Source organism: Leucopleurus acutus, assembly GCF_964270905.1.
Source record: "Leucopleurus acutus genome assembly, chromosome: 12".
Classification (NCBI taxonomy): Eukaryota; Metazoa; Chordata; class Mammalia; order Artiodactyla; family Delphinidae; genus Leucopleurus; species Leucopleurus acutus.
This window is the reverse complement of record NC_139154.1, coordinates 88154583-88172730: the sequence shown is the minus strand read 5'-3', so window position 1 is coordinate 88172730 and position 18148 is coordinate 88154583. Positions and strand designations below refer to the sequence as shown.

Here is an 18148-nt window from a genome sequence, read left to right as displayed (position 1 = left end):
GAATTCCCAGTGAATAGCTTTACACTGTGTAGATAAGCATCACAAGATGCCCTCAGAGGTTTGCAGGTCGCGCTCCCACTGGAGGACCCGTCTACTTGAACCCGAGTGTGGCCGCCGAAGCCGGGAGGGTCAGGCAGGGAAGGGCGGGGGACCCCGAGCCGGTGACACATTTTCACTTCGTTGGACGCCCTACAGGCCGGCAGCCGCGGTGCCCAGCCCTCCAACCCGCTGCCCCGCTCACACCCTCCAGGGAAGAGCCGCCTCCCACCGCGAATCTCCCCGAATCCAAGCCCTTTGCCTTAGGAGGCGCGTACCCCGACTGGGAGTACCCTCCTTTTTTCTCTGCAGGATTCCAGGAGTGGATTGTAAACCCACCAGGACAATGAGTGAAGAGCCTGTCCCCGAGGCCGCCTCCCCGCCGTCCGCGCAGGGGCAGCAGTACTTCGATCGTTTCTCCGAGGACGACCCCGAGTACCTGCGCCTTCGCAACCGTGCAGCGGACCTGCGGCAGGACTTCAACCTGATGGAGAAGAAGAAGCGTGTCACCATGATCCTGCAGAGCCCGGTGAGCGGGGTCTGCCCCGGCGGGGCGGGGGAGGAGAAAGGAGGCCGCAGAGGGTGTGGCGAGGGGAGATGAGGGGGACGCTGATTCAGCCGGTGAACCTGAAAGATAAGTAACTCCGCTTCCGCTGGCTCAGGGTCGGAGCAATTTTCAGCTCTCTGAGCAAGATGCCCTGGCGGCATGGGTGTGTGTCTCTCCCTAGTCACTGGCGGAGGGCAAAACCTGGTTTATATGCAGCGGTTTGGCTCGGCGCCGGGAGGAGGTGGGTCTGAGAGGCAGGAGCCCCGCCTCAGTTTCTCGTGCCCCTTCTTGAGCCTCACTTTCCAGTCTTCCTTTCCCTCTTCACCGAAAGCTGTAACAATTCGAGTAAACCAGCGGCCACCGGGGGGCGCCACGTGGGAGGGTTGGGGCTCCCTTTTCTGAACGCCACAAAGAACTCCGTCCTGGCAAATAAGGCTTTGAAAACCCCAGGAGGTGGGGGAGTGGAGGGCACAGCGGGCAAGACCGGATCACCCAGCCGTGGCTGGAGTCTGGAGGTCAGCTGGCGCCTGCCTGGCGTGGACACAGAGCTCTTCCTTGAGGCAGGTGGTGCGTTGAGGATGGAGGGTGGAGGGTGGGCGTACTGGACCAGTGAAGCAGGAGGGTGGTGCAGGCCCTCGGAGGGGGAGGAAGAGCAGTGTGGACAGAGGCAAGGGGGAGTCTCAGGGCAGTAAAGCTGGGGGGTCCGCAGGCAACAGTGCATGGTCCTAAGGGTTGGGAAGCTCAGGGGCGGAGCTGGCATCTCCAGGTACCTGCCAGGATGAGATCCGCCTCAGCCACTACCCGGCTTTTCTGAGACCCTGGTTGAGAGCACACTGTGAATGCTCGGGCCTCACAGAGGAGTGCTAAGGGGGATGGGCCCGAGGTCTTGGTGACAGGTGACACCATGTTGGGGAGTCTGGAGGAAAATGGCAGCTGCTAAAAACGTTGGGATGACAGAAACTCTGAGGGAGACTAGAAGGGATGGCGGGTGTGGTAGGAGAAGTGGCAGAGTTAGTACCAACCCACGTTTGGGGGCCTGAAGGATGGGACTCTATTCTCAGGCAGGAGATGGGGACAGGAGGAGGACATGCTTCTTCTGTCCTTTTGTAGATTCCCCAACACCTAAGTGGCTCCCCGTTTCCTCCTGAGTGTTCCCTGCTGCCACCTGGTGGACAGGCATGCCCTATTTGTGGCCTGATGGTCTGAAAAGCCAGGCTTAGAGTAGCGGGACATCAGAAGTGGAAGTGACCTCTGAGGTCATCAAATCCTGAATATGAAGAAACTGAGGCCCAGAAGAGCCATCGGCCTGGCTAGCGGACAGGAAAGATGGCATACTTTTTCATTCAATTCTGCTTTTTAAAAAGTCTTTTAATTACTAAAGTGAAGTCCTGCCATGTCTGCTGGATGGGCAGGGGAGGGGGTCTAGGCTATCCCTCAGACACAGGAAGGACCAGGAGTCTGGAGTATTGCCCATGAGGCAAAGGAACAGGATTCATTCCCAGCATCTCCTTACTGCTCCCCACACAGCAGTCTGGGGAGGCTCCTGAGGTCCCAGTGGGATTGCCCGGTGCCCCCTGGGACCTAGATATCCCACATGTGGTCCTGGCCTAGCTGACCCAAGGGCTAGGGGTGGGCACTTGGGAGAGGGGCCCTCTGTCTTCCACATGAGGCACACTGGAGGACCAGCGACTCGGGGGCCTGCTTCAGTCTTTCAGGGAGGAGCTGGAAGGCCTCATCCAGGAGCAGATGAAGAAGGGGAACAACTCCTCCAACATCTGGGCCCTGCGGCAGATCGCGGACTTCATGGCCAGCACCTCCCACGCAGTCTTCCCAACATCTTCCATGAGTACGTGGGGGAGCTGGGGAGCTGCCAGGAGCAGAGGTAGAGGTAGTGGGGGAGGGAAAGGCGCAGTCAGAAGCGGCTTGGTTGCCGCCGGCCTACGCAGTGAGCGCTGCAGCTGCATTAACAGACCTGGGGGAGCTGGGCCGCAGCCAGAGAGATACCTGCCTCTGCTTCTGATGCTGCTGCGATTTAAAGAGCCCAGGAGGATTACCCCTGATGCCCAGAAATCGGAGGGCAGGGGGTGGTGGAGACTTAAGGGAGAACCTAGTTCGGGTTCTGCTGGGGGCGGGCGGAGGATGACACCGTGTCACTGCGATGAGAGGCAGGGCGGCCTATGTATGGTCCCTCCACCCCCACCCCTCGTAAGCGGATTAGCATGGAGGGAAGAGCTTTGCAACTCAAGGTCCCTTGCACGGCCGCTGCTTGAGGCCCAGGAGTGGACAGTGGAGAGTTAGGATTCTGCTCTCTGTTACTCGAGCTATGGGCACAGAACCTAAGAAAATCCTTGTGTCCTCACAGCATCCAGCCCTAAGGCTGACCTTCCCTCAATCCCCTGGCGTCACTCCCTTGGAGATGGAGTTGGCGGGGGGGGGGGGGGGGGGGGGGCAGATAGGAGGCCATTGGAGCCATTGTCTCCTCACCCCACTGGACGGGCCAACCTGACTCCGTAGACAAGGGCCAAGAGCAGCCAGGGTTAGGCACGAACATATCTTCCTTGCCTCTGAAGCTCTGCCCACAACCTTTAAGAAACAGACATCGAAAAATACTTCCCCTCAGCAAGATGAATATAGGATTATAGTTGAAAATTAGGAAAATAGTTGAGAAAGGGTAATAAAAATTACTGTACTGTGTTCTTACAACCAAGGAATTACTATTATCAATATTTTGGTGTATATCCTTCCAGCCTTTTTCTCTTAACATATACAGACTATGCCAAAAAAAAGTGGAATCGCATTATACATACAAATTTAATAGCCTTAGCATATCTTGACTAATTTTTCACATAATAAAATATGGTTCTATAGCATAATTTTTGGTGGATGTATACTCTTCTGTACATGGCTGAATATGCCACAGTTTATTTAATCAGTTTCCCGTTTTTGGACTTTTAGGTGGTTTCCAACTCTTTGCTATTATGAATGACAGTGCAATAAACATCCTTGTAAATAAATCTGCGAGTATATCCATGACTATTTTCTTAAGATAAATTACTAGAAGTAGAATTGCCAGACTGAATTATATGCATGTTTTAAAGGCAGCAATGCATAATACCAAATTACCCTGGAGAAAGATGGAATGAATTTACATTCCTACCAGAAATGCAAGAGTACCCATTTCCTCCACCCTGATCTGTAGTCTGTGTTACCATTTGTTTCATCCTCATGATATGATGGGTGATGAATAGTACTTTGTGTTTTAATCTGCATTTGATTACTATAGAGATTGAATATATTTTCATATATATATTGGGCATGATTTTCTTTTTGTACTAAATTGCCTGTCACATCCTTTGCCAATTTTTCTACTTGCATATTCTTTTCTTACAGATTTAAAAATCATAAAGTAAGGCTAGTTCCCTACTATCTGTCAAATACATTGCAGATTTTTTTCCAGTGTCTCCTTTGCCTTTTCATTTTGTTCATGATATTTTTGTGTTGCAGAATTCTTTAATTTCCATGTAGTTGAATCCATTATTATTTTCCTTTGTGTTTTCTGCTTTTGATTGCATACTTAGAAACACCTTCCCTATGTTTTATCATCCAATAAAATACCCTTAATTATTCATTTGCCAATTTTTCTCAACCATTGTTTAAGTTGATTCTTTAAAATGACTTTAGAAGTATTTTGTCAGGTCTCTCCATCCACCTCAAAAAATTCCTTTTGGGATTTTGATTGGGATTACATTAAATGAATAGATTAATTTGGTGGAGAATTTATAAATGTACAACTTTATATTAGAATGTAAACTCCATGGCGGGGAGGATATATGTATGTTTTGTTCACCGTTAGAGTAGTGTCCTGGACTTAGAAAAGTAGCACCTGGCATATAACAGGTGCTAAAAAATATGTGCATAAATGAATTTTAAATCTTTTCAGAAATGATGTGTGTCTTCTATTTATTTAAATCTTTTTAAATGTCCATCAGAAAAGCTAGTAGTTATTTTCTTATAGTCCTTACTTATTTCTTGTTAAGTTTATCCTGGAAATTTTATGTAACTTTGTCATTTTAAGTGACTCTCCATTCAACTTTTTTTCTGGTTATAGCTGTCATCTAGGGAAATCGTTGGAGATATATGTATTTATATATTATTTAAACTAGCCGCTTACTGGACTCTTAAATTCTGGTATGTTCTCAATTCTTTGGGGCTTTGTATATAGAAAAATCACATAATCTGCAAATAATGGTCATTTTGCATCCTTCAATCCAACATTTACCCTTTGGTTTATTTTTCCAGTTTTCTCATTGCATCCGTTAGAACTCTCAGAACAATGTTTAATAATAGATTAGAGAGTAATCATCCTTGTCTTGTTTCTGATTTCAGTGGAAATTTTTTTACCACAAGAGTTTGAGATAGTTATTCTTTATCATGTTGAGAAAATATCTTTGTATTCTAGTTCAATATGGGTTTTTCTCAGAAATGGATATTGAATTTTATAAAATGCATTTTGGGTATTTATTGATTTTTCTTTCCTTGATGTGGTGAATTATATTAATAGATTTCTGAATATTGAACTCTTTTTTTCATTCCTGAAATAAATCATTCATGGTTTTGATGCATTCTTTTAAAAATACTCTTCTGGCTTTGATTTGCTGGAATTTTATTAATTTTTGCATCCATACACATGATAAAAAGCAGTTCACTTTTTGGGCAGCCTTTGTTTAGTATTGGTATTAAGACTATAATTTCCTAAGATGAATCAGGGTGATCCCCACCCATTTCTTTGCCCTAATGGAGTTTAAATTAGATAGGAAGTCTCTGCTCTTTTAAGATTTATTATTCACTTATAAAGCTATCCAGATATGGAATATTTGGATAACATTTTTTTTCTGTTTCATTTAAAATTCTTTAAAATTTTATTTTGCTGCTTCTTGAGTAAATTTTGGTCATATTTTATATAAAATAATCCATTTCATGTGCCTTTAAAAAATTATTAGCCTGATTTACAATACTATTTTTATTACTTAAACCTTCTACTGTGGCTATGACATCCCATTCTCATTCCTCGTGCTGTGTATTCCCACTTCCTCTTTATTGGCCAATCCAGATGTTGGTTTCCTCATAGATCTTCTCACATAAGCCAATTCTTGGATTTACATATTGGTTCTACTAACTTTCTTGTTTTCTGATTTACTGATTTTGTTTTTATACTCATTAATCCTTTTCCATAACTCTTCTTTGGTTTATTTTGTTCTTTATGTTTTTCTACAATAGAATAAAATGGATTTGATTATTTTCATATTTAATTCAATAATAAAAGCATTTAAGACTATGAATTTTTTTCTCTGAGTATAAATTTGGTCTTATCCCATACATTTTGACATGTAGTATTTCCTTTATTGTTAATTTCTAGGTAGTTTGCAGTTGCTGTTTTGGTTTTATTTTTATTCTAAAATAAAATAAACACACTCCGAGAGTGTGTTTTCTCATTTCTAAGCGTTGGAATTTGTATTCTTTTAAAGATTTGTTGATAATGTCTAGTTTTATTGCATTATGTTTAGACAATGTAGCCTACTTAATGTCTATGTTGGGGATTTATTGAGATTTTCTTTGTGCCCTAATAATATCATACTTAAATGATATATGGGTGTAGACTCTGTCTCTGGGACATAGTATTTAATCTTCATCCTCATTTATTGTTTTTGATTTTATAAAGAATTAATGTCTCCCACTGTATTTGATTTCTGTTCATTTCTCTCTGTTTCTGATAGCTTTTGCTTTGAATATCTTGAAACGCTTTTCAAAGTATACATGTTTTTATAGCTATATCTTCATTATGGATTATGCCTTTAATCCATGTAAAATGACCTACAAAATGATCCTTCTTGTCCAAAAGAATATCCTTTTCCTTGGCTTCTACTTTGATCATGTTATGGCTCTATTTATCTTTTTGTTTATATTTGCCTTGGCATACTTTTGATGGTCTCTTTATTTTTACCTGTTTTGTGTCACTTTATTGTAGTATTTGTTAGTTTTTGTAAATCTCCTATAGTACTGTCTTTGACATCTGTTGCTGTAGCAGAGAAGTCTGAAACAGTCTATTATTGGTTCCTTTGTAGGTAACCAATTTGTTTTCTAGGTGCTTGTGGATTTTCCCCCTTACCCTTGTATTTCAAGACTGTGTCAGGAAGCATATAATTGTAGGCTTTTCTTTTAATGGACTTTTCTCCCCTGAAATGCAGTAAGTTCTTTCAGTTTTTATATATAAAGTCTTTTCTTCAATTCTGAATTTTTTTCTTCTATTATATCAGTACTTATAACTTATATGCCAGGTCCTCTGGTCTTTGTCTCCCATATCTATCATATTCTTTCTCATCATTTTCATATCTCTGACCTTATACTCTTCCTTTTGAGAGAGAACTAGGGCTGACCAGCATTCCCATCACCTCACTGATCAGCAACTGCCAGGAAAACAGTTGGATGCCTGAAAATCTTGTTGGTGCCAGGGTATCTGAGTCAGGGAATGTGGAGAGGGAACCTTTCACGTGTCCGGAGTTCAAGCCCGGAGAGGTTGTTCTTTGTCCATTTGCCTTAGAATTTTCTTTGCCTGGTTGGTTTTGGGTTTTTTGGTTGTTTTGTTTTTGTTGTTTTTTCCTAAATAGTGTGTCCTTCAGGCTTAGCTTTCAGGGGGTTTGGTGGATTTTCATCTTTTTCTGTGTTTTCTTAGGTACTTTGAAATAATGGCCCAGTTAGATTTTCACTTTAGTGAGGCTGGTCACAATAAGCGTTCTCTCTGTGAAGACCCTGAGCACAGAGGACTGGGGACTCCTGTGGGTCCCTCTGGTCTATTCTGGGCCTGTGGGTGGGTAGTCCTCATGGGGAAGCTCCACAGGGTTGGGGAGGGGACCCTTTGATACGGGACACAGAGGACATGACAGAGTGAGTGTTTTCAGTCCTATGCTGGCCTCCTGCCATCTCCAGGGCTCCATAGTTATTTCTAAGAGAAGGATTCAAAGGACTCTGGGTCTGAAGGCTCTCCCAACAACAACCTCCCTCCCTTCCAGCTTTGTCTGGGGGCCTTATGCTTTGGATATGCCTCCCAGCTTGCTGCAGGGGGTGAAGCAAAGAGGTAATTACTTATCTGGGGAACTAGAGAGGAGGCAGGCATCCCAGGTTGGTCAGTTTGAATTAGAAAGCCTTGATTCTTGGGTTTCGTTGTTGCTCTCCTTGCCAGTTTAGCTGGGCCTTTGGACCACTTCTGTCCCTGTCAACTTCGTGTACTGGACACATGCACTGGAAGCGTACCACCGTTGGTGGGCACAGGCCCTTTGGGGGCATCTTCCTGACATGCGGTGTTCAAGGCTTGCTCTGCTTGCTTTATGTCCCCAGTCCACCCTCATATTTGCAGACCGTGTCGTCATTTCAACTAATGGCAAACCTGATAGAGGACATACATCACATGGTGTGACAGTGAGGTTTATAGAGCTGGTGGAAGCTTCCAAAGAGCATTTTAATCCATTAACGGTTTTAGTGGGAAGCTGGGAGAGACAGCATCAGGAGGCTCCCGGCCAGACATCATCTTAAGCCGGAACCCTTTCCTATTGATTCTTTTATTGTTTCCTAGACACTGATTAATTGGAGTTCTGGGGCTCAGATGCCCTCTTCTGCCTTCCTGAGGCATGCAGGCAGCGGTCATCGTGGTTAATGGGACAGACTGAGCGTCAACTCCTAGACCCTCTGGGTGCCCTGACTATCAAATGCTCTAGGCTCATTTCCCTATTACTTCCACGTCCCTCTGAATTCCCCAAAAGAGCCATAACTAACCAAGGGGCTGCATATCCAGAGGGGAGCAGATGTGGCCCCCCTGAGGCCTCCAGCCCCTCAGCCAGCACAGCTACACTGACTTCTGGAAGTTCATGACTTGTCAGAAGAACTTGACGAATTTACTTCCTGGTTGACTTGACTTTCTGTCTGCCCTGTTTCCAAATTAGAGAAAAAGTTATATTACATGGTATAGTTAAAACAATATGGTAATGATTAGTAACTTCTTCATTAAAACTGATAAAATATACTCGTATTTCCACTCAGAAATTTATTTATGCTTTTATTCAATGTCCATCTCTAGGGTTTGTGGTCAGCTTGGCCTTCTGAGAAACTTTCATTCTGTGGCCTTGAGTCTGGCCATGATTTTTGACCGAAAGCAATGCCGTTCTTCCCCGAAGGAGCAGAGGACCTTATTGGGCACAGCTATCCATTCTGTGGATTTTCTCCTCTGGAGTCAGGGTCAAAGAATGTTGAATTCCCTGAAGTCTCGTGTGTGGTTGTAGTGCCAGTGAGAATTTGAGAGGACGGGGGCAGGGCAGGGGACGGCAGACGGGAGCCCCTGACCCAAAAGATGCCCTGTGCCCCTGCAGACTTCTCCATGATGACGCCCATCAATGACCTCCACACAGCCGATTCCTTGAACCTGGCCAAGGGGGAGCGGCTCATGCGGTGTAAGATCAGCAGTGTCTACCGCCTCCTGGACCTGTACGGCTGGGCCCAGCTGAGTGACACCTACGTCACGGTAAGGAGAGCATTTGGGGGTGAGGTGGGGCAATGTGTGTGACCCCCACCAAATCCAAAGGGAAAACTCCTTATCTTTGGCATGGCCATGGCACTGCTGGTGGCCTTCGGCCGAAATTCAATGAGCCCTTCCAAGGTTTCTAACCACTGTGGTTTCCTGAGACAGATAACCTGCCCAGTGGGCACGTCTCCGGATGAGGAGCCAGGAATTTCTGGATCCTATTTCTAGGGCTACCCTTGACCATTGGGAGATTCCTCCTGTAGTTCCATTTCCCCAGCTCCAAATAAAGCTGAGTCCTCTTCATCTCTTATGGGTCAGGGAGAAGTAAGGGTTCTTGGGGGGAAGATTTGGGTGCAGTGGATTTAGGGAAAGAGGGGATTCAAGCAGTATGGCATTGGAAATGACCCCTCTCCCTCCTTGCCTCTGAGAACACGTGTCTTTCCTCCAGTTGAGGGTCAGCAAGGAGCAGGACCACTTCCTGATCAGCCCTAAGGGAGTTTCGTGCAGCGAAGTCACAGCATCCAGCCTGGTGAGTACGGTCCGGCCTGTCACCACCCATTTCTTGCTGAAATGACAGTACTCTCTCTGCTCCTATGGTTAGAGGTCATCTCCAAGGCAGCCACTGCCATCCTGTCCTTCTTGCGGTTTGCAATCTAGCGGGACAGAGAAGTCACATGGACGCAAAACAAACTGAGCGCAGAGCACGATGTGATCAAGAGACGAAATGGGAGGTGCAGGCTGCAAGCGCAGTGGGAGGGCGAGGGGAGAAGAGATGAGCCTGGAGGCCTCTGAGCCTGGGATTGGACAAAGGTTGGGAGTCGGGAAGCCTTCCAGCTGAGGGGATACATTAGAACAACAGCCAGTGCTTTGTCCCAAAGCAGTGCAAGACTCTTCTAGTGCCGGTGCCCAGAGAGAGAGCTTCTGGGCCCCCTTTCTGTCCTCCTGCCCCTTTTAGGCGTGGTAGGAAGAAACTTCCAGAATCGGTTTCGATCAGGAAAGATTTCTGGGTGCGGGGGTCGGGGGAGAGGAGAGCAGTCTAGGGACTGGCTTAGAAGCAGAAGAAGTCGAGTTCAGGTGCATTTTTACATTGACACAAAGTTGTTTTTGTCTGTGCTTAGACGCGATTAAGGAGTGGCTTTTGTCTTCTGTGTCACAGTCAAAAGTGGCCGTCTCTGGGGATGATGTTCTATGAGATTGTTAATGTTAGGCAGCGCCATGGCTTAGGTAGGTGCCAGGTCAGCCGCAGCGACCAGCAGTTGTGTGTGTGTGTGTGTGTGTGTGTGTGCGCGCGCGCGCGCGCGCCCGCCCGTGCGCGTGCGCGTGTGTTTTCACCATGACACCCACAACCCCTTGGAGTCAAAAGCAGATTGTAAGACCATTGACTGCTCTCCATGTGTCCTTTGACCTAGCTTTCGGGTGACTGGTAAATGGGTGTTCATTACATGATCCTCTTTACCTCTGTGTGTGATTAAACATTTTTCAAAATAAGAAGTGGGAAAAAAAGGAAAAAGGCTCAGTTTAGATGTTCTTCCCTTTAATAGGAGGAATTAAAGACTCCTCCTATCTGCTTCTAGAGAATTCTGTGAATGAGTCTCCTCTTGCACCTTGCTACTCAAAGTGTGGTCCGTGGACCAGCAGCAGGGCTATCACTGGGACCTTGTTAGAAATGCAGACTCTCAGGCCGAGTTCTTGGCCTACGGAATCCAAATCTGCATTTTGACAGGATCTCCAGGTGATTCTTTTTTTTAAATCAAAGTACAGTCGATTTACAATGTTGTATTAATTTCTGCTGTACAGCAAAGTGATTCAGTTATACATGTATATGCATTCTTTTTTTATATATTTTTTCCATTATGGTTTATCATAGGATATTGAATATAGTTCTCTGTGCTATACAGTAGGACCGTGTTGTTTATCAATTCTCTATATAAAAGCTTACATCTGCTAACCCCAGCCTTCCACTCCATCCCTCCCCCAACCCCTCCCCCCTTGTCAACCACCAGTCTCTTCTCTATGTCCCTGATTCTGTTTCTGTTTCATAGATAGGTTCATTTGTGTCATATTTTAGATTCCACAGATAAGTGATATCATATGGTATTTGTCTTTCTCTTTTTGACTGACTTCACTTAGTATGATAATCTCTAGTTGCATCCAGGTGTTATAGTTTGAGAAACTCTGCTCTAGCATTTTTCAATGCTGAATTATAATCGCCTTTGTTTCCCAGTAGCCTGTGTGCTCACCCTGCAGGCAGGAATGGGGTCTCTTGCCCCCCACATAAAGCACATCCATTGCCCGTGGTGTGGTGGAGAGTGGACACAGGTGGGTGGGCGTGTGCCTGGCCCACCTGCGGGGAGGGGAATGAGGGGCCTCTGCCTGCTGGTGGCCGGAAGTCTCTCTTCGCCCTGGCCCAGATCAAGGTGAACATCCTGGGAGAGGTGGTGGAGAAGGGCAGCAGCTGCTTCCCAGTGGACACCACGGGCTTCTGCCTGCACTCGGCCATCTACGCCGCCAGACCCGACGTGCGCTGTGTCATCCACCTGCATACTCCGGCCACGGCGGCGGTGAGTGTCAGCTCTTCAGCCAGCATTTCAGTCCCCGAGGCTGGCAGCAGACCCATGGCACCTGTCTCTCTGAGGGTCTCCCTGAAGAAAGACATAAGCCCCCAAGCTAGGAGCAAACTCGCCATATAAAACAGTTCTGGAAAGATTCCCTGGAACTCAGAGCAAGGTGAGGAGGGGACACCCAACATGGGAACCTCCTCCTCTGCATTTTCTAACTATGGAAGTCTAGGTGAGGGGAGACAAGGTGAAGATGTGTAAAGTCTTCCCTGCTGCACCCCGCACCTGCTACATATGCAAACCAGTGCCACAGGCTTGGGTGACGGCACCTTCCGAGTGTCTGGGAACTGGGAGAGAGCAGAGGGAAGACCCTCAAGGAGCAAGCTGTCCCCCAAGGGTCTCTGGGCATTTCTCCATGTCTACCTGAGATGCTGCGGTGCACCTGGAAAGACAGCAGACAACCAGTCTGGGTGTTCCCTCAACCCTCACCCCCAGGCCACATGCCTACAGGGGCAAAAAAGACCTGTCACTGGCCTGTGGTTTTTTCCGCAAATCACTCCACTTACAAGCACTCAGACCTTCCAGAATTCGGACTAAGACTGCATGTTGTATTCGTGCCAAGTATCCATTTCTGCAGAGCCGGGGCTTACACGAGGGGCAAGATGAGTGAAGGGGGGCGAGCGGCTCTCCTAACCTCTCCACGCTCCTTGCTTTTAATAAAAGGCGGGGTTTGGGGCATGGCCGTTTCAGCCTGTGGTTTTTTTTTTTTGTTTTTTTTTGTTTTTTTTTGTTTTTTTTTTGCGGTATGCGGGCCTCTCACTGTTGTGGCCTCTCCCGTTGCGGAGCACAGGCTCCGGACGCGCAGGCTCAGCAGCCATGGCTCACGGGCCCAGCTGCTCCGCGGCATGTGGGATCTTCCCAGACTGGGGCACGAACCCATGTCCCCTGCATCGGCAGGCGGACTCTCAACCACTGCGCCACCAGGGAAGCCCTCAGCCTGTGTTTTAACCCTGTTCTCTGGCACTTGCATTGCTCCGTTGCCGGGAAAATGGGGGCTTCTCAATGCGCCTCCCTGTTAGTGAAGAATCGTGGCTGTTGATACACTGACCCAAGGCTGAGGGTCTCGCGTAACCCACCCCAGGGACCCTGGACCCTGCTTTTGCCCTGCCTGGTGCCAACTCCACCAGCCTTGCCTCTTCCCGGGTCCTAGGACAAGAGCCAAGCAGGGGTGGGCAGCAGCACGCCGTCCCTCGAGCGTATGCTTTGCAGCAGTTTTAGAAGGTGATGTCTTGACACGGCAGCTGGGAAAAGTGTGATGAAAAGGCTTTAGAGGAAGTAGTGAGAAAGCAAGAGCCTCGCCAAGGGGAGGGGGTGCCTTTTCTCGTGCGCTCGCTCCCTCCCCTGCCACGTCCCCAGACAGAACTTGACCGTGCTGCTCTGAGGCCAGGGCGACTGTGACAGAGGGGCGAGGAGGGGGGTGGAGCTGCTGCGCTAAACATTCATTCTGTCGTCTCACTACAGGTGTCAGCCATGAAGTGGGGCCTCCTGCCTGTGTCCCACAACGCCCTGCTGGTGGGGGACATGGCCTATTATGACTTCAACGGCGAGATGGAGCAGGAAGCCGATCGGATCAACCTGCAGAAGTGCCTTGGACCCACCTGCAAGGTTCGGCTCAGCTGTTCTGGGAAGATGCTCTGGGTGGGATTGTCAAAAACCGACATCACAAGAGCGACAAATGTTCATTGGAAAATGTTTATAAATTGCAGATAAACAGCAATAACAACAAATGACATAAAACTCTTTCACCCTACCCTGCGATTTGGGTGCACAGCCCCATAACTATTCATATAGATTTACAAAACTAGGATTATAAAATATATTCTCCCTTTTCCCCTTAGCGATATACAGTAAACGCCCTTGTATGTTACTAAATACTTTCTAATCACTAGTTTAAATTATTCTTCATTGTATGAATGGCTGTGCCGCTATTTACCTACATAGTCCTCTATGGTTGGACATTGAAAAGTTTTGCCCCAAATATTCTCTGAATATAAACAACTCTGTGATGAAAATTCTTTCAGCTACATCTTTGTATTTGCTTGGGATGATTTCCTTAGGATAAACTCTTACTTCATAGTACCAAATTGTCCTCTCCTCCGGCCATGACTAGTACTTGAGAATGCCATTTCCCTACAGTCTCCCCAAACTTGACTGTATCACTTTTTTTGTTTTTGCTAACTTGATAGAGATAAACAGAATCTCATTATTATTGCTTGATTTAAGTCTGAAGGCCTCTTTTATAACAGCATGTGATTCGGGCTGTTGAGCTTAGGACGGGAAGTTTCATAGCCAAGCCTGGGTGGGTGGGCGCTTGCCCCCTTCCTTGAAAGGCACTCACTCCCGGAGTCATTTTCCATCTGAGAGTCCCTGTCTTCCCATCTCTCACATAGAGCAGAAATCCCTGCCATTCTCTGAAGCCTCATTAGCAGTGCCAGGAGAGGGGTGATGTTCACAGTTGTGAAATGGTACAAATATTTAAGAGATGGGGCATTCACAAAAGGTCTGCAAAATCTTGTGAGCAAAAGTCGCGGTCTCTTTCCATCTCTCTGGCTCTTGAGACGAAAAAACTCCCGCTGTTTTCAGCGAGAGTGGATGTGAAGATTAGGCCACTGGGCCCCAGCCCAGGTGCTGCAAGGACAGATCTGATACGTGGGTCTGTGGCCCAACTCCCAGGTGGGTGTCACCTAGGTATCTTTCAGAGTGTTCTCAAGGATAAAACCAACCAAGAAGAGTTTCCAACAGGGAGGGTGCACCTGGACCTTGGTATAAATTCATTTCTGTTTTTTTCCCCCTTTTAGATCTGCCTGCCCCTGGCTGAGCTACAAACATCGCTCCATCAGGGGGAGCCTGGGTTCTGGTTCCAACTCTGCCCCTAATTAGCTGGGAGACTTTCAGTTTCTTTAGGCTTCTCTTTCCTCATTAGTAAAACTAGTAAGTTAGATTAGAAGGTCACTGTGGCCTCTTTCATGGAACTGTAGGATCTTAGAGCTGCCAGGGCCTCACGGAATTCATGGAGAGGAAGCCTGAGGGCCAGAAAACAGGGAACCCAACTCACCTGTGTCTGCAGAGACACCTCTCAGAGGACCACCCCCTTGGGTCTGACTCACAAGTCCACTGAGTTACAGGGGGGCAAGTGCTTTTGAGGTAGGACCCTTGTATTCAACAGCAAGTAATTTCATTCACTTTAACACAAACATTCGTTTTTCAGACTTTAAGCTCTTCAGGGCCTAAAAACCCAGGCCTTGCCCAAAGAAATCCACCAAGCTATTCAGTCTCAGTTTTCAAAAGCATCTTCAGTTTTTCAGGGTGGATGCTTTAAACGTTCGTTTGGGTGGATATTAAAACTCATGGGGTGGGTGGGTAGCATTCGGTGTTTGTACAGGGAGAATGAGTAAGGAATTGGGGGGGGGGCGTGTGCTCCAGGATTGGCTATGAAATTGATCTGAATAAAATGAAAAATCTCTCCCTCTTAACTCAAGTTTGGAAGGCTTAAAGTTTTCATTGGCTGTCTGCTCCTGTGCAGATCCTGGTGCTAAGAAACCATGGAGTGGTTGCTCTGGGGGACACCGTAGAGGAGGCGTTTTATAAGATCTTCCACCTGCAGGCTGCGTGTGAGATACAGGTGAGCAATTCCTCTGGGGTGTGGGCCCAGGAGGGACCCTGACAGGGGCCTGGGGACAAAGGTGGCAGCCCCGTGGGCCGTGATTTAGGGAGACCTTTGAGCGGGGCCCTCTGAAAGCCTCACCCTATTTCTCTGCCTTGGCACCACCTGATTCTTCTAAAGTTTCACATTTGGAATCAGTTTTGTACCTTTAAAATTTTCTACTGCCATTGTCTAACAACCCACACCCAACTCTTGGGGATCAGTGCTCAGGAGGGGGTGCTGCCTGGGCTCATCAGTAGGACAGTGGGAGGAACTGTACTTCCCATGCTCCTGTATAACCTGGGGTGTACCTGTTACCTCCAGCTGTGCCCCACAGACACCACACAGGTAAGTCTTCTTTCCTTTCTTTGTTTGGAGAAGGGTAGTTTGCAAAGACCATGAATGTGGTCAAGTCCAGAAAGAGAAGTGGAAAGGCCAAAGTAGAGTGTTGACATGGCAGGCCTGACCCCAGGGCAGCCCCAGGGTGATGTCCAGGGAGCCCATGGTGAAGTTCTCCTAACTGGTAAAGGATGAGATAGAGGGTGGGTGGGGAGTGTCAGTAGTCGTGGGACCCCTAGAAGACTTGATGGAGAAGGAATAGGAAAACACACATCCTGTAGTTTCATCAAATTACCAGGTAGTGTTGGATAAGCCAAGCATATGCTCCTTCCAGTGTGGCAAGCCGTCAGGTGAGTAGGGGGGTCTTGCACGACTGACTGGGCTCCATCCTTCCCAGCCTGCGCTCTGTGCTCTTGGGTCAGGGACTTGCCCTCTGCAAGCCTCCATTTCCTCAACCTCAGACCTGGGTCTAGAGAGACCTTGTGAGGATGGCCTTTCAGACAAGGAGAGGTGTTGCCGATGGTATTTTTAGGACTCGGTTGACAGAGGGAGAGGCTAGCTGCTCCAGGGTGAGTCGGCTCTTTGCAGGGCCCTTCTGGTGTCCCATCTGCCCTCTCCTGGCTGGTCTGGGCAGAGCAGTGCCCCAAGGAAGACGGCCTGCCCCTCTCTTGGGCGTTATGGGGGAAGAATGGGATAATCCCAGAAGCATCACTAGTGGAGGCTCTACAAGTGGGACCTTTCTCAGTGGTTTTTGAAGGATATGTTGAGAGGACAGTGATGAAGAAATGTTAAGAGGAGGTGGTGTGAGACCCTCCTGACTCCCCATCCCCCATCCAATAATGCTGGCCCTGAACTCTGACCCCTGAGTGTTGTTAGAACCTGGCAGAGCCTCTGATATGCCTACTTTCCCTTCTCCACATCTGAAGAGTTGCCCATCTTTCTTCTGAAGAAGAGGCTTCCATGAGAAAATATCTCATGAAAAAGAATGAATGGAGAGAGGTTCCCGGGTGTCCCCCCCCCACCACACGGTGAAGGATGCCTTCCCCAGGCTCCAGATCCCCAGAAATGGCCACTGTGCAATTTAAGCAAAGGGAAGAGGGCCATCTAGCAGCTGGGGAGATGAAGGGCAGAGCTGCCAGCCACTTTCCTGGACAGCCCCAGCTGCTTCTCTTGGCCCTGTCTGCTGTCACTTCCTTTTCAGTCAGGACTGGTTTGATGTAACCTTTTAAAAGCACATCAGGCGATGGGGACAGATAACCCGAGGAAAGCGCCAGTGGATTTTTTTCAGCAGGTGGAGCAGGAAGGCTTCTAGAGGGTGAAATGAAGCTGGAAGTTGTGGGAAAAAAACAGGCGAGATTGGACGAAGAGTGTGGGTGCATTAAGGCTCGGAAGAGCCCAGGTACGGCAGCCTGCAGATGCTGTTGGGACTGCAGTCCCTGGAAGGGTCATTTCTGGTCAAATGACCAGCACCGAAATTCTGTTTCCATCATGACTAGTGTTCTCCCTCAGTGGCCTTGGCAAACAAGCAAATGCGTCCATGGTCATTTCAGCGGTTCGAGGCTAAGAGCCTATTCCATTCTCCTGCGGACAGCGTTCTCTTTGCTCCCCATCGGTTTGGGGTTCCAGGAAACTGGGTCATCCTCTGCTGAGAGAGGCAGCTCCCTGCTCTGTTCACAGGCAGATGAGAAGAAGCTCAGGCGATTCTCCATCTGCTACCCATCGCCATGGAAACGGATGGGGGAAGGGGGAGGTGAGAGGAGGCAGCTCTTGCAAGGGTGTGGGCAGTTTTCTCCTCCTCTATGAATGACCAGTCTCCAGGGGGTATTGCTTCTCAGCCTTCCATGGTAAAACCTCAGAATTTATTTATCATAAATATTTCTACGGCACTCCGTATGCACCAGGTGCTATTCTAAGTGCTTTACGAATATTACCTTAAATAATCCTCACGAGGTAGATACTATTTTCATTTTACAGATGAGAAAGCTGAGGCACAGGGAGGGTAAATAGCTGCTGAAAGTCACACAGCAAGTAGGTGGCAGAGCCAGGATCCAAACCCAGACAGCCTGGTACCCAGGTCCTATGTCCTAAACACCACATTGCACTGCCTCTCAGGAAGGCAAGCGTCGGTGGGAAAGGTCAGCTGTCAGGTTGGGACCTCTCTTCAGGGAGCTGGCACTGCAAGTCAGGCTTTCAGGGTCCCAGAGCTGGAGCCCTGCCTTGGCCAGGTAGGGGTCCAGGACGAACTTGGTAATTGATCAACCAGCTGGGATTCACTAGCTTTGAGAGTGCGTTTCCAGGTGCTCAGCCGCAGTGCCAGGTGTGAGGGACTTCAGAATTAGAAAACACGGTCAGCAGAGGGCAGAACTGGGACCAGTGAATGAACATAATAAAAAGGT

General features: G+C 47.8%; 1 protein-coding gene across 2 annotated transcripts in view; it reads left to right on the top strand.

Annotated features, from left to right (window-relative positions):
• Positions 1–382: 382 nt before the first annotated feature.
• ADD2 (adducin 2) overlaps positions 383–18148 on the top strand; it is a gene marked incomplete at both ends in the record, with an annotated part of 37538 nt that continues 19772 nt past the window's right edge. For both annotated transcript variants that reach the window (XM_082851988.1, XM_082851987.1), the window contains 7 exons: positions 383–565; positions 2291–2429; positions 9001–9152; positions 9601–9681; positions 11564–11713; positions 13232–13375; positions 15294–15392. In XM_082851988.1, coding sequence (XP_082708114.1) covers positions 383–565; positions 2291–2429; positions 9001–9152; positions 9601–9681; positions 11564–11713; positions 13232–13375; positions 15294–15392 — 948 coding nt within the window. The remainder of the gene's footprint in view (positions 566–2290; positions 2430–9000; positions 9153–9600; positions 9682–11563; positions 11714–13231; positions 13376–15293; positions 15393–18148) is intronic.